At 34.3% G+C, this 25,421-nt stretch overlaps 1 protein-coding gene across 2 annotated transcripts in view; it reads left to right on the forward strand.

Moving 5' to 3' along the window:
- The window catches only part of KIFAP3 (kinesin associated protein 3), a 177,713-nt gene that overhangs the window by 100,069 nt on the left and 52,223 nt on the right, over positions 1-25,421 (forward strand). For both annotated transcript variants that reach the window (XM_040451611.1, XM_040451612.1), the window contains 6 exons: positions 4,703-4,803; positions 12,908-13,016; positions 14,464-14,576; positions 15,102-15,267; positions 15,903-16,028; positions 20,301-20,399. In XM_040451611.1, the coding sequence (XP_040307545.1) occupies positions 4,703-4,803; positions 12,908-13,016; positions 14,464-14,576; positions 15,102-15,267; positions 15,903-16,028; positions 20,301-20,399 (714 nt within the window). The remainder of the gene's footprint in view (positions 1-4,702; positions 4,804-12,907; positions 13,017-14,463; positions 14,577-15,101; positions 15,268-15,902; positions 16,029-20,300; positions 20,400-25,421) is intronic.

Genomic DNA, 25,421 nt, shown 5'->3' on the forward strand with positions numbered 1-25,421 from the left:
GTGTGCTTTGGAATCCTACTTTTCAGTGAACCCACTACATAGAGAAAATATCTTCAAATAATATTTTGTTAAAAAAATATTTTGTAAAAGTTAAGTAGGATTAGAACATACCCACAGCTGAACAACATATAGAAAGAAACTGGAATAGCAGGGAAAAAGAGATTTGCCTTCAGAATATGAAAGTTTGTTGGGGTGCCTGTGTGGCTCTGTCGGTTAAGCGTCTGACTTCGGCTCAGGCCATGATCTTGTGGCTCCTGAGTTCGAGTCGCACATCAGGCTCTGTGCTGACAGCTCAGAGCCTGGAGCCTGCTTCAAATTCTGTGTCTCCCTCTCTTTCTGCCCCAGCCCACTCACACTCTGTCTCTCTCTCTCAAAAATAAACATTAAAAAATTAAAATAAAAAAAATATGAAAGTTTGCTGAAGGACCCTACTTGAAAAGATTTAAAAATATCTCAATACCTAGGAAAAAAAGCTAAATACTGTGAAGTATTATCTGACCAAACCATAAGGATACCCTCCTCCTTGGAGAATAAAGTTGGAATTTTTCACTTTAAAAAAAAATTTTTTAATGTTTATTTTTGAGAGAGAGAGAGAGAGAGAGAGAGAGAGAGGGAGAGAGAAAGAAAGAGAGGCAGGCAGAGAGAGAGAGAAGGGGAGACACAGAATCCAAAGCAGGCTCCAGGCCCTGAGCTGGGGTTCAAACTCACGAATCATGAGCTGAAGTCAGACGCTTAACCAACTAAGCCACCCAGGTGCCCCAGATTTCTTCTCTTTTAACCTACGTATTAGAAAACCTGTACAGGGACACCTGGGTGGCTCAGATGTTTAAGAATATGACTCGATTTCGGCTCAGGTCATGATCTCACAATTGGTGAGATTGAGCCCCACCTCAGGTTCTACGCTGACAATGTGGAACCTGCTTGGGATTTCTCTCTTTCCCTCTCTCTCTCTCTGCCCCTTTCCTACCGTCATGCATGTGGGTGCACACTCTCTCAAAATAAACAAACATTTAAAAAAAAAAAAGAAAACTTGTACAAAGATTTGTTTGCCTATGACAGGTGTGTTTTATACTAGAATAAGTGTAAATGCATGCCTTCAACAGTGGGAAAATATGCTTTAGTAGTATCTGTGAATCTTTTCTATTTCTATATTTTCTATTTCTATAGATTTCTATATTTCTATAGATTTCTATATTTTCTATTTCTATATTTGCTTTGATCCCAAGAACAAAATGTTGGAATTGGTGGTGTACCCAATTTGTCTATACTTTTCTCATTTTGGAGTAATTTCACAATTTTTGCCTCACATCTTCCAAGTAGAATTCTTACCCCTAAATACTTAGTATATATATTTTCTACAGCTAACTTGTGTTTCTGAATTTACTAGTCTTCATCTTCAGATTAAGTGTACTTTCTCCTCTGTTCTTATATCTCACCTTTTCATCTAAGCCTAGGGTCATTATCCTTAGAGCTTATCTTTTGAATTCAGCGTCTGTCTTCTCCACAGATTGTGTAGTGACATTTTTCAAATAGTAGAAAGGACCTGAAATTTACCCAAAATGATTTCTCCTGCACTCTTTATTCTGCAAATTTTCTATAAACTATAATGCTATAGAGAAACAGACATAAAACATGAGATAAAATAAGTGTTATTTCACATATAAAATGTAGTTTCTGCATGTGTTGTGTTCCAAGTGGTTGAGTTAGTGAATTCACAGATTTTTAGTTAAAATGAAAATGTATACTAGTATGTATTCATCAGATAAGGAATGGATTTTTTTTTGTTTGTTTTATCCCCGGGAGTCATTTTTATGGTGATATTGAAAGCCGAAGGAAACAGGCTTTAGCCAAACTATTTTGAAAGATGCAGAAATCCAGCTTTTAAAAAAGTGTTTCAAAAATGTGTTTTATTCTGTCATGTCTGTCAGTCAGTATAGATCAGTCTTTCATACCCAGTATTAGAAAGCCATTTCATCTTATCAATTACAAAAGTATTTGAGTGTTACTGTAACATAACCTGGTGAAGATTTTAGAATCACAGTTTAAATCCCTGCTCATTTACAAGGCCGTGTAGCAAATATATATTTTTCTCTAAGCATTAAGTTCCTCATCTGAAGCATAGGGATAATATTTACTTGACAGATTATTGTTTTCAAGATTCATTTTGTTCTCTCTCACTCTCTCTCTCTATATATATATATTTTAATGTTTATTTATTTTATTTTGAGAGAGAGCACAAGCAGAGGAGGGGCAGAGGGAGAGGGAGAAAGAGAATCCCAAGCAGGCTCTGTGTTGTCAGCACAGAACCCAACAAAGGGCTCAAACTCATGAACCATAGGATCATGACCTGAGCCGAAGTTAGGAGTCAGATGCCTAAGTGACTGAGCCACTCAGGTGTCCCACCACGTGATATATTTTTATGTAACATATAAGCTCAAGGAAAACAAAGAGTTAGAGCTAGTCACTATATTTTTTTATTTACTTGTAAAAGATATCCTATAACTTTTAAAATATTTGCCTCAAATCTGAACTCTTGTAGAAGTTAGTAATTTCTGTCTTTGAATAAATGTGTTTATTTCTTCTGTCTTAGCCTCTGATTTATTTTTTATTTTTTTAAATATTTTATTTTTAACTAATCTCTACACCCACCATGGAGTTCAAGATCAAGAATCACCTGCTACACCAACTGAGCGAGCCAGGCATCTTTAAAAATGATTTTTTTTTAAATTTTTTTTTCAATGTTTATTTATTTTTGGGACAGAGAGAGACAGAGCATGAACAGGGGAGGGGCAGAGAGAGAGGGAGACACAGAATCGGAAACAGGCTCCAGGCTCTGAGCCATCAGCCCAGAGCCCGACGCGGGGCTCGAACTCACGGACCGCGAGATCGTGACCTGGCTGAAGTCGGACGCTTAACCGACTGCGCCACCCAGGCACCCCTAAAAATGATTTTTAATATTTATATAATGTTATATAATTATAACATGCAAAGCATAATAATTGCATAATGTTTAAATAATATTACCTAAGCATATCACCATTTATTTTATGATTTTCTAAATGTTGGTTATCTAGATTATTTTCAAATTTTCAGTTATAAATAATAACCCATACCCCTGAAATCACTGTTGCACTGTAAGCTAACTAACTTGGATATAATGAAATAAATTAAAATATTAAAAAAAATAATAACCCAGTGGACATGCTAGTCCATTTATTTATTTATTATTATTTATTCATTCATTCATTCATTCATTCATTTAATTTCCATCCAAATTAGTTAGCATATAGTGCAACAATGATTTCAGGAGTAGATTCCTTAACACCCCAACCTCTGGTTTTTTAATGTAACACTGCTCCTTGTTTTCCAGCTTTATTGAGATAAATGACAAATAACATGATATAAGTTTAATGTATGTGATGTAATGATTTGATATATGTATATATTGAAAAATAATTACCACAGTAAGGTTAGTTAACACATCTGTCACCTCACACAGTTAACTGTGTGTGTGTGTTGGGGGGTGTGTGGATGGGTGTGGGTGTGTGGTTAGAACTTTCAAGGTTTACTGTCAGTAACTTTCAAATATATACAATACAGGATTGTTAACTATAATCACTATGCTGTTTAAATATTAAAATGAGTCAGTGGATATTTAATAAGAAACTACCATGTGTTCTACTAAGCCTTGTGAGAATACCAAAGTTCACATGGTCTAAGAATTTCTAACCATCTGGAAAGATATGCCTAATATATCAAAAAATTCAATAAGAATCTAAAACAGAATTTTAAAAAACACTACATATTTTAGTAATTTTGTGGTATGGTAGACACAAGGATAAAGGTGCTAAGTTTATCCTCCATGTTTAAACTTTTAAAATCTTCATATATTATTTATCAATTAAATTCACTTACCTACTTGATTCTTTTAAATTCCACATATCTTCAAGTATTTGTCATAGCCTAGAATTTTCAAAAAGGATATTGTTTCTTGATAAAACTTTTTAGTTAAACAAGTTTTCTAATTCTAGTTCTGTCACTGACTTAGAGATCATAAATAGGACCTTAAAATATGACCTATCTGAAGGCAAGAAGGACTGCATGATACATAGAATCCCATTTTATTGTTCAATCTATGATATATCATTTGTTTCTCTTTCTCAGTTTTGAGGTGTATTAGGCCTCAGTACTGAGGCGGTCCTTAGTCTATTTGTAGGCCTTAGCGTTTTATAGTCATGTATTTTTTTAATGTTACAAATACTACTGTACTTCTTTTATCATTTAGATTATTTTTCCAGTTTCTGATTCATAAGAATTAAATATACTTTCTGTTCGCTATTTTTCTTATATCATCACTGTTAGGAGCTGTGTTAATCACATATTTTCATGGAACATCAGGGTGAGGATGCCAGTGATCCAATCTGGTTCTCAGTAGGCTACTGAAAACAATAAATTCTTTGGTTTGTGGTTAATTTTCTTTTTGCAAAATGCACGTTGTCTCTTGGAGATTAATGATATTTCACAGACAGTATATTCTAGACTTTAAAACTGAAATAGGGAGGTCAAAATATTTTCTAAATTAGAGGTGTATAAGCATTTGATTCAGGAGGTTAAAAGTCTTAATGTATTAATTTGAGTGTGTTATACCAAAAAAATTAATTATATCCATGATTTAATCATGTTCATGATTTCTTATTCCCAGGTAATGAAAACTACAAACAAATAGCAATGTGTGTTCTTTACCACATTAGCATGGATGATCGCTTTAAATCAATGTTTGCATACACTGACTGTATACCACAGGTAAGTGGTTTAAGTGTTTTTTAAAAGCATTAAAAAAATAGGTATTTTCCATTTTCTTCTCTTGATTTTCCAGATACATTTTTCCCTAAAAAAAAATCCCTCTTAAAAATAATATGAGTTTGTGATAGAAAATTGGAAAATAGGGAGCAGTATAAAAATGTAAATAACTTTGTTATCCCAAACTCAGAGATAACCATTTAACATTTTGGTATATTTCCTTCTACAGAGTTAAAAAATAACATATTGAGATTATATACAGTATGTAATTATATATTACTTTATTTACTTACTAGATCACAATGTATTCTCCCATGTCATTGAAGTCTTCAAAAATTATTTCTCATAGTTATATGATACTCTGTTGCTTAAATGTATCATTATTTAATTATTGTTAAATTGTGTGTTTTTTCCAGTTTATCACATAAAAACAGACGTAAGTAAATTTAGGTAAACAGATGAAATAAGGTGGAATAAATATCATGGTATATAAATGCTTATCCACATCCCTGTGTTTTTCTTTAGTTTAAGTTCCTAAAAGTAGAATTACTAAGTCAAAAGGTACAAACACTCATGTATTTGACATATTTTCTTCTAAGAAGGCATGCTTGTATTTCCAACTAGCATGTCACTTTTTTCCTTTTTTTCAATTTTATTTTAATTCCAGTATAGTTAATATAAAGTGTTTTCTTGGTTTCAGATATACAGTAGTAATTCAGTACTTCCATATACACCCAGTGCTCATCACAAGTGCACTCCTTAATCCCTATCACCTATTTCACCCATCCACCCACCCACCTTCCCTCTAGTAACCATCAGTTCTCTATAATTAAGAGTCTCTCTGTCTCTTTTGTTTTTCCTTTGCACATTTGTTTTGTTTCTTAAATTTCACGTATGAGTGAAATCATATAATATTTGTCTTTCTCTGACTGCTCTTACTTAGCATTTATACTCTCTGGCTCTATCCATGTTGTTGCAAATGGCAAGATTTCATTCTTTTTTATGGCTGAGTAATGTGTGTGTGTGTGTGTGTGTGTGTGTGTGTGTGTGTGTGTGTATAGAAAAAATGTACAAATTATTCATGTCCTTTGCCAATTTTTCCATTGACACATTAATATTTTTAGTATTAATAAATGAGATCCAAATATGAAATAACTATTTTAATTCTTTGTCATATTGCTAGTATTTCCTAACTTTGCCTGTTCGTTTGGTTTATGTTCAGTGATTTTAAATGATTTATCAAAATTCTTTTATCTTTAAGAAAGATTTTGCTATGACTCAGTTGCTTGATATATTTCATATGTTAGGCCTTTTTATCTTGAAGTAGTTCAGTGATTTTTTTTTTTACATGGACTATGTTATAAGGATAGAGATTCTATACATATTATATATATTTTGCTCTTAGGGAATATACATTCACAGAATCACTATTTTGCCATCAATCTTTATTAAACTGAGCTCCGTTAATTTGAATATCTGATGATTGGAACACTGGTTGGGCCAGTTTCAAATATTACATTATTTTTTATAAAATGGTTTCCTAAAATAGAAAAAGCAAACTTGCAGGGTGTATGGCAAACAATAAAAATAACACTTTAAAAAACACTTCAGGGGGCACCTGGGTGGCTCAGTCAGTTAAGCATTCGACTTCGGCTCAGGTCATGATCTCACAGTTTGTGAGTTTGAGCCCTGCATTGGGCTCTGTGCTGACAGCTCAGACCCCAGAGCCTTCTTCGGATTCTGTGTCTCCCTCTCTCCCTCTCTCTCTCTCTCTCTCTCTCTCTCTCTCCCTCTCTCCCTTCCCCTTCCCTGCTCATGCTCTCTCTCTCTCTCTCTCAAAAATAAATAAAGATTAAATCTATATACAAAACAAAAAAACAAAAACCCAACACTTTAGAAGAGTATGAATAGTAAGTCACACTTAGAAAACTATTTCTTCTTAAGACTCCTGCTAGGCAATTCCTCATTAAGCTAATATAAGTTATTAAATGTATATTACTTGAGAATTAATTAATGTATAGTAAAAAAATCAACCATAATTTCTCTTTTTATTCTTACTGACAATGTTTTCATTCATCCCAAATTAGTGAGATAGTTCTAAAATTGAATTTGCTATTCCAGAATTTCAACAGTTTATCTACATGCAATTAAAAAACTGATAAACTCTTAAGGGTAATTTCTTAGCCTTTTATATCAAGAGGATAAACTAATTATGTTTATAGGAAATAGACATTCTTCAAAGAATATAGAGCATATCTTATCTAACAAGGCAAGGCTTCTTATAGAGATAACATATGTCAGAAGTGTAGCCAGTGCAAAGTGTAATCAAATTCTTTGTCAAACAAGTTTTCAATAAAAGAGTAGCCATGTCAAAGGGAGATTACAGGTGATTTACTACAGTCTCACTCCATATGTTCCAAGGGTTTCTGCTTTGCAGTTTCAAAGGGTGTTCCTTTTCCAATCCCATTCAGTGTCAGAACTTCATTGACTACAGGATATGAATTGGAAAGCAGCCAAAGAAGAATAGTATTCTTGCCTAGATTGACTGTTTTTATCCAGATTAGACTTAAAGAAAAAAACATTAAATAAAAAAGAAATAAATGTAAAATAAAAAGGGATGGAAAACTTACTCTTGGTGAGTCTTCAAATTGGAGTTACCCTCTTTTAGAATATATAATCTCAACCATAAGACATAAAACTTTATTTTAAATAAAGAATTGGAAGTAAGAGCCTCTTTAGGTCATTTCTGAAAAATATTATCACTGCACTTGAAAACTTTGTATGTAGAAAATTCTCCCATACCTTTTCAAGAACAATATTCATGCATGTTTTCTTGACTAATGATTTTTAACTCAAACGTTTCTGCAGTGGGGTTTTCAGAACATTTCAGAACATTTATGAACTATATTTCATAAACAAAACCTTCCAAAACCTATTTAGTAGTCAATATTTTTTATTTTTTTAATAAAATTCAACCCTTATAGGAATGGTGAGGTGATGTTACCAAATTACATCATAAACATCCTGAAGCTTTTTAGTATGAAGCAATATTTTGAGAAACCAAATGGCACTCTCACATATATTTGGTCCTAACATGCTATCCAGCCTATGACTTACACTTATAAGGCTCAGTTTTGAAATAGTTATTGAAAAGTTGACATGGCTTGATTGCCACCCAGTGCAACATGCATTATTGAATAACAGAATTGTGGAAAGCAAGTCTGGGATTAAATTGCAATTTCCAAGCTTCCTTCCTAAGTTAAAAAGATACTCCTTTCAGAGGTAGAGGCTGCTCAGAGTAATGTTTTTATCTATTTATTTATTTATTTTTTCAACGTTTATTTATTTTTGGGACAGAGAGAGACAGAGCATGAACGGGAGAGGGTCAGAGAGAGAGGGAGACTCAGAATCGGAAACAGGCTCCAGGCTCTGAGCCATCAGCCCAGAGCCTGACGTGGGGCTCGAACTCACGGACCGCGAGATCGTGACCTGGCTGAAGTCGGACGCTTAACCGACTGCGCCACCCAGGCGCCCCCAGAGTAATGTTTTTAAATATAGCAAAGCTTTAAACTACTGGCTGGGGCACCTGGCTGGCTCAATGGGTAGGGTGTGTGATTCTTGATCTCTGGGTTGTGAGTTTGAGCCCCATGGTGGATGTGGAGATTACTTAAAAATAAAATCCTTAAAACAAAACAAAACAAAAGAAAAAAACTTAGTGGCAGCAGCTGATTGTACTTATTAAATAAAGCTATATCTAATGTTTGGATCTTAGAATTAATGTAATACTTGGTTAACTTTGAAATTATGCACATTAATATTTGTTTAGTAAAGACTGTCAAGGAGCACCTGGGTGGCCCAGTCAGTTGAGCATCTGACTCTTGATTTTGGCTCAGGTTATGATTCCAGGGTCATGGGATCGAACCCTGTGTCGGGCCCTGTGCTGAGCGTGGAGCCTGCTTGAGATTCATTCTCTCTCTCTCTCTCTCTCTCTCTCTCTCTCTCTCTTTCTCTCACTCTTTCTCTCTCTCTCCCTCCCTCCTTCTCCCTTTCCCCCTCTGCCCCTCTCCCCTGCTCTCTCTTAAAAAAAACAAAAAGAATGTCAAGCATTATAAATGAAAAGCCTAAAATAACTTTGAAAGAAGGAAAGCAGTGGTTCATTAGTCACCCATGTTCATTTTAATGACAAAAAAAAAGGTGGAATATGGTCTTGTTCTTTAATTACATTAGATATTTATGTAAAGGAGCTTTATAAACCATAAAAGACTATACAAAAATTCGGTACTCTTAGTAAAATATCAAATCACTCACATTATTTTGGATCCATTCACTGTCCATTTTAAATACTGCCTTATATGCATTTTATAAGATAAACCTGTAATTAGACTTTTTGTAAATTATTTAATACTCAGAGTAGGTGCTTATATGTTCAATATGCCTCATAATCTCTCCCAGTATTATATTGCTTTTCTTCTTTTGTACTTTAGTGCCTCTAATTACCCAATATATTGTAATTTTTTTCCCTATTATGTCACCATTCTGCAAAATTTGGGGTCCAGGGCTAGTCTGGCTTTATAGATGATCTTAATGGTCTCAGTGGGTGAATTGTTTCAGGTAAGCATTCTTGGGGATAACCAGGAGTTAATAGTTGTATTCTAATAATAGTTAAAAGTACACATTAACAGTTCATTGTTATTTAGACCTCTAAGATGCATGTTTTGTTTAAATAGGTGTAAATGCCATCCAGATGCTTATAAAAGTATTTATTGGTATTAGAATGGCCAATCAAAGTGCATGTTTAGGTAATGATGTCATGGCGTTATTTAATATTTTACCCTGGAACAGTGTGTAAGAATCTTCATAGCGATCCACATGTTTTCTACCACAGTTGTCCTATTTGGCCCCTCTTTGATCTACATGCTTCTTTTTAGCTGAATGCTGGTAAACGTCCTTTCTGACAGCCCCCTTTGCTCCTGCCTGCCATTATCTGCTGAAGTTCAGAAACCAGAGCATCACTTCAAACAGCACAGTTAGGGAGTAGCCAGTCAGAAGAGATTCCTGAGGCATGCAAAGTTCTGCCATAATCATTCAAAGATGTTTGGGTGGGGGGATGGGGGTAGTAGAGGTGTATGTGAATTCAGAGAGCTGTGGGGGTTGGCCTCTGGTCACTGGTAAATAAGTGAAGTCAGGTGCCAGAGAGTCTAGACACAGTGATTTCAGTCTTGAGTCTTTGGTATCTGATACTCAATATGGGACCTGTCTGATTGAGCACTATTGCCTCTTCGTTGCACAGGCTGAAGCCCTTTTAGTGCTTTCCTGTTAAATTAGTAAAAGATGACAATGGACATAGTTAAAACAGAACAAATCTAGTTTTAATATTTCCTAGTTGTCAGCAATTACACTTACTTTTGAAGTGCCAGGGGTAGCAATCAAATTAGAGACATAATGTTGCCCATGGAGTTTGAAGGAAACTATTATTTTAAAATGTGAATGCTTTAATTAAAATTGAAGTGTTTCTCTTTCCTATTATGAAAAACTAATTCTATATCATGATACATTTCATTCACATTTAGTCCTAATTTCTCTTGATTTTGGGGGGGGGGTAGTTGGATAAGATTTCAAACTGTGCATTATTTTTTAAAAATGTAGCCCCTGATTACTTCACCACAGGATTTAACATAGAAATTACCAAAAGCAAACAAAACCCCTCAGCTTCTAATAGATCATCTCTAACCCCATTTGCAAGGGCAATTTTCATACTACAAGGTCAATTTCAAGTAAATAGCAGCAGATAATTTGCTTTTGTAACAGATTTTTGTTATTATAAAGAAGTTTCTTACATCAGTAAAAATTTGGAAGAAATCTATAGTAAATTTTTAATTAGAGTATGAAAAACATACTAATTTGAGGATTATCACATACATTTTTATTGATTTGTACTTTTAATTGGCAATTAACATATAGATAGGTAGCAAAATCTATTAAATGTATATCCAATAGATTAAGATTATTTTAGTTTTGCCATAGAATTTTTTGGTTCTATAATATTATTAAGTGTTAATGATTCCTTATCTAAAGATTCCATTAGTAGCAACATTTGTGGTTAAAGAGCTGCCCTCTGGAAAAAGGCATGATATATTGCTAACTACTCACCTGTTACAGTGTTTTGTAGTTTTCAGCATATAGATAAGTATAGTTTTGTTAGAATTGTACTTACTTAGGTATAATTGTTTGGAGCAGTCGTAAGTGGGTCTGTGTTAATTTTGGTTTCCAGTTGTTCACTGCTAGCACATAGGAATACAATTGATTTTTGTATGTTGACCATACATCCTTTTTGAAACTTAAGTTATCTGAAATGTACAAAGAGAATAATTAAAACAAGATTTAACAGAAGAGGGTCTAACCAGTCAACAAATAGCTATTATTCACTTCCTGTATATACAGTGCTGTGTTGGATTCACAAGGGCATGTTGATCTAAAAAGGTATTGTATTGTAGTGCCCTGAGGCAAAACATAAGAAATTGTTAGGTAACAAATTTTAGGACTGACTTTCCCATGTCTTAGCCATTTGACTTAGAGAAAAATGTCTTTACATAGTATACACTCAGTTAATCTGCTGATTTACCAGTCATAGAAGACTAGCCTCTAAAAACTATAGCATAAAGTTCATTTCTCCTTTATTATAGCAACCATCTTTCATCATGACAAATCTGGATTACAGACAGATGGCATAGGTAGCCTACCTTTTCCTAGATTTCTGCTTTTCTGTCTGTTGCCTTTCAGACCCACCTTCTCTTTCTTTTATCATTAAGTAGAGTTCTTTTCTCATTTTATACCCATGCCCATATGATTGGATCCAGCTTGGAGCTTCAGTAATCAACCATATGTAACAATTCCTAAATCTCCGGTGCAAACATTTCTTATAAACTCAGGGTTGCATTTATAACTTCTACTGAATATCTGTACCACACTATCACATAGGCAGCTTATTAAACTCAACACATCTAAAACCAAAATGACTGTCTTCCCTTTAAAGTCTTCCTCCTCGGGGCGCCTGGGTGGCGCAGTCGGTTAAGCCTCCAACTTCAGCCAGGTCACGATCTCGCGGTCCGTGAGTTCGAGCCCCGCGTCAGGCTCTGGGCTGATGGCTCAGAGCCTGGAGCCTGTTTCCGATTCTGTGTCTCCCTCTCTCTCTGCCCCTCCCCCGTTCATGCTCTGTCTCTCTCTGTCCCAAAAATAAATAAACGTTGAAAAAAAATAATAATAAAGTCTTCCTCCTCTAGTTTCTCCTGTTTGGTAAATGTGGACACCACTGTCCATGTTGGTGCTCAGTGCAGAAACCTGGGAGTCATCTTTGACCCTTCCTCTCCCTTAACCCCAACATCTGGTCAGTTATTAAATCCCATGTTGATTCTCGTTCCTAAATACAGCTTTAATCCGTCTTTTTATCTCCATCCCCGTGGCCCCATGTAGTCCAAGAGTCATCATCTTACCTGGACTTTTCCTCTAGGCTCCTAGATGGTTTTCCTACATTTTCTCACTCTGTTTCAGTCTGTTTTCCACACTGGCCAGATCTTTTTGAAACACAGAACTTATCCTGCCATTTTACTTACCTAGAAGCCTTTAATGGCTTCCTATTATCTTTACAATGAAGCCCCAAATCTTTAACATGTACTTCAAGACCCTGCATGATTTGGCTTTTACCTTCTTATATCTGAACACTATTTCACTCACTCCCAACCATGCTTGCCTTCTTTTCTTCTTTCTTACCTTGTATCCTTTGCACAAGCTATTTTTTTTTTTTTTGCTCAGAATGCTCTACTTCTACATAATATTTTAAATTCCTTAAATGCAAAGGCTGTATCTAATATTCCTCCTGTATTTTCCATTGTACTCAGTAGTTTACATCTAATAGCGAACATCTAGTAGTTCATCAACCATTTATTCATTCAGTAGTCCATAGTGAGAGCTTACCACTTATATGTTGAAATGTATTATATTATTCCCATCACAGAATCTAAGATAATACATCATAATAAAATACATCTGGTGTTTTTGATGCTTTTTTGTGTGGTTTTTTGAATAAAATACTCCATGTGCTTTTTGCTAGTTAATGAAGATGCTGTTTGAATGTTCAGATGAACGAATTGACTTGGAACTCATTTCTTTCTGCATTAATCTTGCTGCTAACAAAAGGAATGTACAGCTTATCTGTGAAGGTTAGTGCCTTTGAGCTTCATAGATAACCTTTAATCATATGGCAACTGGCAAATTCTGGAAAAGAAACAAGGAATTAAGAATTGCAGTAGCTGTGTAAATCCTATTTTTAAGTAGTATTAAAAATTATAGCTTTAATCTTTAAAGGTCAGATAGATTCAGAACAAATACTCTTATATCATGAGTAGAAATACTTACCTTTAGTAATATTTTATAAACCAGGGTTTAGTTACCCTTAATTAAATTTCATTTTTAAAAACATTTCTAGATGAAACAAAACTTTTTATTTGCCAAACAATCTGTTACAGTGTAAGATAATAACAATAAAAATGTATCAGATATTTGTTTCTATAATACCTTTGTAAAATAGCTTGTCGTGCATTATGATATTTCAGAATCTGCTCAATAGTTTTTTTTCTTATTTGGAAAGTATACATATTTGTTTTCTGTTTTTTGTTTTTTTAAGGGACAAATGAGCAAATAGGAAAAAATTAAAATCTTTCCTTCCACTATCCACAGATAATCATAGGCAAAATTTTGGTACAATGCTTCTGCAGATTTTTAAGATAAAATTTGGTTTTTGTATCTATATATGGTGACATTTTTTTAAGTTATATTTTGAATCTCATTCCGTGTGATTAGATATTTTATATAAAATAATCCTTTAAAGGATTTTCTATAATTTAATCAGCTATTTTGGATATTTAGTTTGTTGCCACTTTTCTGAAACAAACCATGTTGCAGTAGTTTTCCTTTCTCTGAAACTTCATATTTCAATTTTTACGTTCTTAGGATACATTTCAAAAAGCATTTACATTTTTAAAATTTGTGGTGCATATTCCATACACAGAAGAGCACATACTGTGTGATACCATGTATATGAAATTCTACAGCAGGTAAAATTAATCTATGTTTAAAAAGAAGAAAGAGAAGGGGCGCCTGGGTGGCTCAGTCGGTTAAGCGTCCGACTTCGGCTCAGGTCATGATCTCACGGTCCGAGAGTTTGAGCCCCGCATCAAGCTCTGTGCTGACAGCTCAGAGCCTGGAGCCTGCTTCAGATTCTATGTCTCCATCTCTCTGCCCCACCCCTGCTCATACTCTGTCTCTCTCTGTCTCAAAAATAAATAAAAACATTAAAAAAAATTTTTTTTAAAAGAAGAAAGAGAAGGAAAATAGGAGGAAGAGGAAAAGGAGAAGTAAAGTGATTACATTTGGGGACGAAAATTGAGAAGGGACACTTTCTGGAATGAATGGAAATGTCTGTATCTTGATATGGGTATGAATTACCCAGGGGCACGCATTTAATCAAAATTAATCTGTTGTACACTTAAGATTCAGGCATTTTACTGTATGTAAATTGGGGTTTTTTTGAGAACTGTAAACTAAACAAATTTTATTAAACTTAAATGAACCTTAATTCTATTGGAGGAGTTTTCTGGTTTTTTGCAGGAAATGGGCTAAAGATGCTCATGAAGAGGGCTCTGAAGTTTAAGGATCCATTGCTGATGAAAATGATTAGGAACATTTCCCAGCATGATGGACCAACTAAAAATTTATTTATTGTGAGTATAGTTTCTTTCTTTCTATTAAAACAGCCTGAGAATTGAAGCTTTAAAGTCCTACATTTGGAAATAAAACTCTTACTGAGCTCTTATCAATATTAACTCATGACCCAAGTTGGTTCTTTTGTTATAAACTTTCTTGTAAGTTTAGCTTCCAGAAATCCCATGCTCAATTTTAGAGTTGTTTTCACTTTATGATCCCAACCCCTAACACTTCTGTCCTCACTCTACTTGTCTTGCCTTTTAAACAAGTGACTCCTGAGGCACCTGGCTGGCCCAGTCGGAAGAGTATGCAACTCTTGATCTCAGGGTTGTGAGTTTGAGCCCCACTTTGGGTATAGAGGTAACTAAAAAAATATATAATAAACTTTAAACCAATGATTCCTATAGCAATTTGGCTCAAGATTATTAAAACAAGAGAATCACATTTGATACTTACTTTTTCTTCCTGTGGATTACATTATTAGATTGGTTCTTCTGCAGAAATCATATTTTAAATTTGTACTAAAATTCTGTTTTATTTAGGATTATGTTGGGGACCTTGCAGCCCAGATCTCTAATGATGAGGAAGAGGAGTTTGTGATTGAATGTCTGGGAACTCTTGCAAATATGACCATTCCAGACTTAGACTGGGAATTGGTTCTTAAGGAGTACAAGTTGGTCCCATACCTCAAGGATAAACTAAAACCAGGTCTGTGCTAAGTATTTCCATTTTGCGTAATCATTAAGTTATTTCTATTTCTTTCTGTTGCGGCTGAGAGCAACTGCCAGAGCAGTATTTTGTGACCATTATTATACTAGGTAATGTGTTTTCTTCCCACACCTCAACTTTCAGCTCTGGTTCTAGTTTCTTCCTCCCAGAAAGGTGATCACTAGGTCTCCTGTTAGATGTATGTACTCTTTTTCCTAAAAACGTGTTATCTTAATACTGGTTTCCTTTCCCTTCCCTGCTTATTTTTTTATCCTGCCTTTTAAAAATTACCAAATACCATATCCTCTTTGCATGCATGCATACCTGTGAACACACAAAGTTGTTTGAGCCATTCAAGTGACTCTTCGGTTTTCTGTATTTACATTGTCATTCATTTACATTTTCAAAGAGGTGTTATCAATCACTTCAGTGCTGCCCTTCCTTACTATTATGAACTATCTTCTTCATTGAGCATAGAAATGGGAAGAAAGGACAAAGTTATAAGCATGTTAAGGATTCATAAGAACTGATTTAATAGCTTACAGTATATTCTCTGTGCATTGAAGTTTTGGCAGTATAAATGGATTTGGATCAAGACATTTCAATGAAAACTTTCTGTGGTTTGACTTTATTAGGTGCTGCAGAAGATGACCTTGTTTTAGAAGTGGTTATAATGATTGGAACTGTATCTATGGATGACTCTTGTGCTGCATTGCTAGCCAAATCTGGGATAATCCCTGCACTCATTGAATTGCTAAATGGTAAATTATAATTTGTTTCAATTTACTTTTGTTAATATATGAACAGGCTATTTACATTTTTAAATATAAAAGATCTGCAGTCATGAAATACTAATATTCTGTCCTTCTGTTGAGCTTTGTGTTGATTGAATTGGATCTCCTATCTTTTTTTAATGTCTTGATTTCTAATCAGGAAGGTTCATTTGGAAGCATCCTATTCCCTTCTAGGTCCAATGTTGTCCTCTAAACGTTCCGTGGTGAAGAAAATGTTCTCATTTGCACTGTCCAACACATGTGGCTGTTGAGTACTTGAGATGTGGCTATTGGGACTGAGAACTTGAATTTTGTATTTAATTTTAATTCAATTAGCCACAGTGGCTATGGTTACAGAATTGGGCAATGAGGCCTAGATGGAATTTTTCCCTTAACTTCATACTGCTTTTAAGGGGCCAGGGTTCATTGTTTTCCACACTGCATACAAAATCTAATTGAATCTAATATTATTCTATTAGCGTCATGTTCTCTAGGACTCTGTGTTAGTCTACTCAGGCTTCCATAACAAAATACCATAGACTGGATTGCCTAAACAAATAAATTTATTTTCTCCTAGTTCTGGAGGCTGGGAAGTCCAGGATCCAGGTATCAGCCAATTTGGTTCCTGGTGAGGCCTTTCTTCCTGACTTCCAGAAGGCCGCCTTCTTGGTGTGTCGTCACATCCTCACAGGGCAGAGTGTGAGCTAGCAAGAGCGAGCACACACACAGTGCTCTGGTATCTCTTCTTAAGGGATACTAATCCTGTGGGATCAGGACTCCACCCTTATGACCTCATTTAACCTTAATTACTTCCTTATAGACCTGTCTCCAAATTAGAGTCACATTTAGGTTAGGGCTTTAAGGTAGGGATTTTGGAAGGTATGGGAAGCCTAAAATAACATTCTAATCTCAGGCTTTCCTGCCAGGTATAATAAATCTGCATTTTGTATTATTTTTCATAGATTTTTTTGAAGTATAACAAGAAAAATACAAAAATAGAGCTCAATGAATTTTCAAAATGAGCACACCCATGTTCCTTCTACTCACATGAGGAAATAAAATATCACCATCACCCTAGAAGTCCCTCTTCTGCCATTTCCCAGTCATTATCACCCTCTCCAAACTGGTGTCTATCCTTTCTTTTGTCACTTGTAGATTACTTTTGCCTGGTGCTGAGCTTTGTACAAGTAGAATCCAGGGTTTTTTGGTCATACGTTATAAAGTGAGATTCATCTATGTTGTGTTAAGAAGTGTGTTTCTTCTCATTGCTCTGCAAATATACGACTGTTTATCCTTTCTACTATTGGCAAACGATAGGGTGGCTTTTTGGGGGGTTTTTTTTGATAGGAGAAGGGCTCTTATAAATATTGCTTCTATGAACATTCTTAAACTTTTCATTTGATGAATATATGTATTCATTCCTTTTGGACATATGACTAGGAGTAGAATTGTTAGGTCATAGAGTCTACATAAGTTTAGCTTGAGTAAATAATGCCAATCTGTTTTTCAAAGTAGTTGAGTCAGTTTTCAGTCCCACTAGCAATGTGCAAAAGTTCCAGTTGTTCTGCATCGCCTCCATGTCTGGGCAATATCAGTCTGTTTAATTGTAGCCTTCAGAGTGGTGGTTTTAATTTGCATTTCCCTAATGACTAATAATTGAGTACCTGTTTGTGTTTATTGGCCAGTTAGTTATGGCTAATAAAGTTAAATACCTATTTAAGTCTTTTGCCCATTTCTCTCTTTTGAATTTTTAAGTTTGATTTATAAATTCTTTAACATAATGCATTTAATAGGTCATCTAGAGATAATACCTCCATATTTTGAAGTGTTCCTACATGTTGTGTGTGTGTGTGTATATATATATGTATATGTGTATGTGTGTATATATGTACATATATGTACATATGCATATACATATATGTGTATATATACATATGTATATATACATATACACACATGTACGTATATACACATATATACATATATGTATATACATATATACACATATACATATATATACATATATGTATATATACACACATATACATATATACACACATATGTACATATACATATATACATATACATATATGTATATATACACATATATGTATATGTGTATATATATATATTTACTTTGGTCCACCCTTCGCCCAGCCAGGAGTTTTCCAAATGAGAAACAATTAAAAGAGAGACTAGGTGGTTGGGAGGTATAAATGAAGACAATGTAGTTGGCAGAGTGAGAATGAAGATTTTGTGATGAGCTGGAGAAATCTGAAACAGAATGACTGGTTTTCTTGAATTGCTGTTCCCCCTTGATTATGATTGAGGGAGCTGAGACATGTACAAGGCAAGCTGACAGAGCCAGCTCACAGTGTCTTACTGTGTCTTAATGTTCTCTGCCATGAGGTTATCATGAACAGAGGCTATATGCTTCTCTTTTTAAGAAATACATGGATTTCTGGGAATATAGTCAATAATACTATAATAATTTATGATGTCAGGTGGTGACTACACTTACCATGGTGAGTATTGAGTGATACATAGAATTGTTGAATCACTGTTGTACACCTGACATAATTCAATTAAAACCCTTGTGGTCAAGTAAGGGGATACTGTATACCGAGAGAGTAATTAGTAGAATTTTAGCCCAAGTAGTCTGGGAGAGTGGCACATTGGCAAGTTAGTGAAGGAAATCCTTTGGAACAGATTGGACTTTAAGGGTCCCACACTTTATTCTACACAAATAGCTAATGCTCTGTTGACCTGTAAATCTGTGTCTAACAGGTATCATTGAACAAATGCCAGGAGTTGATACAAAACTATTAATAAATGAAATTTCATAACCAGTACCTAAAAATTAGATTTCTATAAGTATTTGCTTTTGCCATTATATATTAATCAGTGGATATCAGCTAACCTATTAAACTATTCTTTATATAATATTAAACATTAATTAGCTTATGATATGCAACATTCCTTTTACTATTTATATAATCGGTTACATTAAAACTAAAATAACTTATTTCATGACAATAAGTAAAATTTAATGTTGTTAACATTATTCAAGAATATTACCTCTTGGGGTGCCTGGGTGGCTCAGTCAGTTAAGCATCCAACTTAGCCTCAGGTCATGATCTCACAGTTTGTGAGTTCAAGCCCCGCGTCGGGCTCTGTGCTGACAGCTCGGAGCCCAGAGCCTGCTTCAAGTTCTGTGTCTCCCTCTCTCTCTGCCCCTTCCCCGCTCACACTCTTGTCTCTCTTTCTCCCTCAAAAATAAATAAACATTAGAAAAAATTTTTATAAGTTTTTCTACCAAAACCTTAGAATTTAGAAGGTGTGATTTTTTTTTTAAGAACTGTTTTTCTCATGAGGAGTCAACATTATACAGACAAAATATAGAACAGATTTATTTCATAAATTAGAATTATTTAAAAAATTCTTGGGGCGCCTGGGTGGCGCAGTCGGTTGGGCATCCGACTTCAGCCAGGTCACGATCTCGCGGTCCGTGAGTTCGAGCCCTGCGTCGGGCTCTGGGCTGATGGCTCAGAGCCTGGAGCCTGTTTCCGATTCTGTGTCTCCCTCTCTCTCTGCCCCTCCCCCGTTCATGCTCTGTCTCTCTCTGTCCCAAAAAATAAATAAATGTTGAAAAAAAAAATTAAAAAAAAAAAAAAGAAGAAGAAGAAGAAAAAAAAAATTCTTACGACGGACAAAAAACAAGTGTTGGTAAGTGTCGCCATTTCACGTTAGGGCCATAGAAGTTAATTTAATCAAGGTATTTATACCTGGAGGCAAAATCTGGTGAGAATTAATTACAGAGAAACACTGGTACTGTGTGTGTTCTTACACCAGTCTTGTCCTTCAGTGCTTCCGAAGTCCAGCCTGATCTTTTGAGACCATCTCAAGTAGTCTGATGTAAACTCAGAGCAGATATAATTTCTTTTTTTTACAAAATCTTAGTTTTATCTTTGTATTTCAAAGTAATTTTACCTATGTAGTTTAACTATAACCAAATTCACTAAAACTTCTGAAAATGTGTTATAAAATTTCCTGATCATCATCATGGAATGTAGAAAAATATCTAAATAAAGATATAAATGATATATGCCACCCATATATTATAAATAACTTAAATTGATTACCCTTTACTTGTCTCCTGTCCCTTTTACTTTTCTCATTCTCCACTATTCCAATCGATGTATTTCACTTTTGTATAGAACTATAGAATTCTCTTATTTGACGTTTTCTGCTTCCTTTCAGCCCAACAAGAAGATGATGAATTTGTGTGTCAGATAATTTATGTCTTCTACCAGATGGTTTTTCACCAAGCCACAAGAGATGTCATAATCAAGGAAACACGTATCCTTTTAATGTTTACGACAGATAGTGACATTTCACATATTCAGAAAAGATGCATCTTTACATATTTTTTCCTAGCAAATGTTCAAATGATGTGGGAAATACCAAGCCCCAAAATAATTTCAGAGGGCAAGCTATTTTTCATGGAAGCTCTTGACCCCAAGTCAGCGTACAGGTAGAATAGCACAAGCGATTTTATTAACTTATTGGGCTGTGATTCCTAAGAAGTTAACAAACATACCAGAACTTTCTTCTCTGTTAACATAATTTAACTATCAGATGTTCCTGGTACTATTCTTAGTACTCTTTCAATCTTAACGTGTTCACTCTACAAATCTATTCCCATGGCTTCAGCTACCAACTATATGCTAAGTATTTAGTATCTTCAAATTCTCTTTCTTGAGTCCCAGGCATTTGTTTCTAACTGCCATCTGGATGTCTTCCACCTGTGAAAGAGCTGTTACATGTATTACAATCAAAGAACCCGAATTCTAAGTTACCTTTGCCACTTACAAGCTGCAGGACCTTGGATATGTTATTTAACCTCCCTTTAGTATAAAATCTTGCATCTATAAAATGACCATAATCTGATCAAAATGATGGGAACATCTCCTGCCTCGTACGATTGTTATAAGTACTGATGGATTTAAAGTGCCTGTAATTCTTTCCAACACACAGAGATACTCAATAAGTGAGAGTTTATCATTATTGCATTGAAAAGGGTACTTGATAATGCCAACATCCTCCCCTGTATCCTCCTTCTGTGTTCACAGTGGATAATAACAGTACCATCCATCAGTCTCGTAGCTGAGCATTTTGTGTCTGCTTACCTCTTTTATGACACATAATTGGACATTCATAATGCAGACATCTGCCAAGTTCTAATCATTAACAGATAGTGTTTTAAGTGCTAGATTTATAAAAAAGTCAGTCCCTGTACTCAAAGAGTTTATAGTCTAATTGGAGAGACAACAAGTAAATAAGAAATATTAAATTATAACCCAGTGTAGCAATGTCATAAAGGTATATGCATTGGGCAGGAAAGAATATGTATATCCAAGGATATATATAGAACCGAGTCGGGGGATGTCATATAATGCTGGCAGCAGAAGTGATATCTAAGCTGCATCTCTGTGTGTGTGTGTGTGTGCATGTGTGTGAGTGTGTGTGTCTGTGTGTGTGTGTGTGTGTGTGTTATTGTGGTCATCTGCATGTGTACCCCCCCCCCCCAAAAAAACTACTTTTGAACTCCTCTAGTAAAATACTTATTTACCCATGTGAAAAATCTAAACTTAAGATAACCTTAATCTGTTTTTCTAGAGTTCCCCCTTTAACTCTACAGTGCACAATTTTCTCTTAGCACACCCAAATTTTTCATCATTTATCAGATAGGACCCATCTTCTTGCCTCTTCGTGTGCCTTATCAACCTCAAATGCATTTCTATCTTTCTTTACCTAATAATCTCCAGCTCATTAAAGGTAGATTTATAAGCCATCTTTAAAGTTAAGCCTTTCTAATCCAGTTAAGCCTCCTTCCTTCCCAGTAGGAGTAATTTATTTTCACCTCCAGTAAAGAACTTTAAATTGTATATTTATATGCCTGTCTTTACCAAAGGTTTTGAGCTCTTCAAGCTCGAGGACAGGCTTTTGTTTTCCTCATCTTTATCTATACTCAAAATTTAACATAGCACCTAGCATGTGGGTAGTACTTAGGTCAGTGAACCCATGTGTCTAAAATTAATTAATTTTAAAATTAATACATTGGAAGACTTTTTTTTTTTCTTTTGCATGATGATGGGCCATCGCTCAAAACATTATTTTAAAGTCCTCTGATCTTACATTCAAAGTCAATGACACATGCTTTAAGTATCATCTTTGGAGAAAATTGCCTTGTTTTTGAGATTAATTACTGGAGTCTCTGAGAGTCAAGTCTGAGTAACAAGTCTAAACTCAGAAATGTTGATTTCAATATGGGCTATCAATAATGCAAACACTGTTTTGCCTTAACTAGAGAGAGCTTCCTTTATCATAAGTAATATTTTTTAAATGTGGCTTATAAACTTACTCAGGAAAATAAATTCTAGATACACTCTTTTGAGCAGTATTAACATTAGAATAAATTCCTTCTCCCCAGTGGTGTTCCAGGGATTTTTTTTTTTTTTGTATTAATAGTTGCTTCATGAAAAAAGGTTCTGTGATAAATGAATTTGGGAAACACTGAATTAAACAGGTTTTCTTGCTACAGGGTCTTCTTGGAAAACTTAATATGCTTTTCTGGGTTGAGCGAATCTGAAATGATATTTTATAATAGAATATTTCTATAACTACAGAAGACACTATAAGAAACACATGTTAGAAAATATGAAAGTGAAAGCATAGCTTTCCTAAGGTAACTTCTTTGAAGGAGACCTTTGTTTACATGTCACACCATAGGGTTTTTTTGAAGACTAAGGAATTAAGTATTTATGGTACCTACCAGGTGCTAGTGCAGAGTGAGTAAGTGTCTCTACCCTAGTGTATCTATTTAAAATGTACTCTCAGTACCTTATTGTCAAAGTTCACAGTATTAAGACCACTTCCATTTGATTTTTCTTGTCAGTGTAACTTTATTTTCTCCCAAGTTCAATTTCTGTAAAGCCATTGAATCTGAAGTGAGTACTTTTTAAATAGTTATTCTGACGAATATAACATGTTGAAAATGGAAGGAATGGGACAGAAAAGACCTGCTGATTTAAAATTTTTACAAAAGCATCAAGGAATACTACTTAGATCCAATGCTTTCATCCATGCCTTGAGATTGTAAAGATTGCTAGAGTGCTTTTGCCCAGTGTTTTGGTGTCCAAAAGCCGGGATTTTTGTTGATGTCAATGATATCTAAATATGTCTTGTTGTCTTTTGTCACATAATTAGGAACTATTAAAATATTTCACTATAATTTTAACTACTTTATCGTGATTTTGACTATACTTAAATTTTTAAGTGAAGATTTATTATATAATTATTTCCTTTTCCCGTTTTTAAATTTAGATTAATGATCAATATTATTTGATATAATTTTAAACAGAATGAAAGAAACTTGATGTTTAAGAAGGCTGGTATAGACTTATATTAGGTCAACATATGATTTATATTAAAATGTTTGGGATATTAAAAATAGCTCTCTGCACAATGCATAGAAATTGAGAATCTGAAATTGAGAACCAGTGCTATTGTAATAATTTTCATACAATCCCAACAATGGCAGCATGGGAAAATAAGTCAAATTTGACTTGGTCCTTTTAGATTCTCTCTGAGAATATATTATTCTGTATTTTTTTCTACATTTTAAATGTATCCTCTTTTCCCCTTGAGAAAAATAGTAAGTAGCACCAATGAGTAGAAGATTAGGGTTAACCTCTGTCTTTGCAATTGCTGTGAAACTTGATAAAATTTTTTTCGGCATTGTAATCAGTGCTGCAAAGAATGTCATTTGCTTGTGTACATGTGTGCTAGAGTTTCTTGGAGGAAACACCCGGCTTCTGTTTCAAATACAATTTTAACAAAGATCGGCTGTAAATATTGGAGATCAAGAAGTTTTTCTTCACTGCCTTTTTTGGATTCATTGGGGTTTCTCTGTTAATTTGAGTTTTCTGTTTTCCTCTGTTTCCCCCTACTTATTTGTAGGAGTTAAACCCAATTTCAACATGTATTCTCTCCAGTTTTAAAGGACTGTATTCTTCTACTTGTAAGTCTAACGTCCCATATCCATGGTATGTGATAGTGTAATAATTCACCTCATTTTTGTAACATTTTTCTAACATTTGAAACTGAATTATTATTTTAACTATTGCCTTTTAAAAACTAGTACTTATTCAAGACTTAGAATATGTTGACCTATTCCCTGTTTGCTATTTTTTTTTCTTGAATTCCATTTCTCTATCTCTCTGAGTTTCATAATTACGTTCTCTTATACTGCTAAATGAGTATCTGTGAATAATAAAATATATCTGAAAATAACTAGCATGTTCTCTTTAATAATCATTTAGCAGAATATGGAGTTTTAGATTGCCAATTATTTTTCTCCACAATTCAAAGGTATTTTTCCGCTGTCTTCTTGCCTGAATTGATGACAGTGTGCCGTCTGTAGTCTGCTAATTATTGATAGCTGTCAGTGTCTGATGACAATTTACTCTTTTTTCCCTTATAAATGACTTGATATTTTGGCCAATAAGACCAGAGGAGCATTTCTGTATTTTTAAAGCCAAATAGCTTTATTAGAATTTGAGTTGGTATTCATCATCCTTGCTTGATTTCTCCAAGTATCATATGTGATCTTTCAGTATATAGTTTTGTCTTTTTTTTCCCCTAATTTCAGGAAAATTTTCTTGAATTTTAGTTTTTAGTATTTGTTCTCTTTTATTAAAAGCTTTTATTGTCTTCTTTGGAATTTCTATTATGTTGGATCTTCTTTGCCTATCTTAAATAATTAGTCATTTTCTAATATTTTCTCTTATTTGTTTTTAAATTTTACAAGTTTTCTTCCTTTTTAGCTTCCATTCCTCTCGGAGTTTTATCTGTTTTTATTTACTCATGTGTTACTATAAATTTAGTTCTTATATATCTGGAATTATTTTTACCTTTATTTTTGGTTCTTTCCTGAATTATTTCATTTCTTTGAGTTCTCTAACTTTGATATATATTGTTCCTATACATATATTCTACTTCCTTACATTCTTTTATTTCTTTTTGAAGTATTGGGTTACACCTTTCATCTTTTATGTGAAAATGTTATATTTTTCTCATAATCATCTACAAAATTTGACTGTGATTCTTTTCTGTTGTTATTTTTATGTGAAATTAATTTTCTGGAACTTTTAGGTGGGCCAGCTCTCTCAGGAAAGCTTAACAGATAGCTGTGTGGCTCTGGAGCTCCCTCTTCAGTTATTTTCATGAAGATATTTTCAAAAAGATGGCCTTGTACTTTCTGAGACTTACTGGTTCTGTTTTCCTTACCCTTTTTTATTTAGTGTTTTTTTTCTTTCT

Source organism: Herpailurus yagouaroundi, unplaced genomic scaffold, assembly GCF_014898765.1.
Source record: "Herpailurus yagouaroundi ecotype Mexico unplaced genomic scaffold, PumYag 205, whole genome shotgun sequence".
In the NCBI taxonomy this organism is placed as follows: Eukaryota; Metazoa; Chordata; class Mammalia; order Carnivora; family Felidae; genus Herpailurus; species Herpailurus yagouaroundi.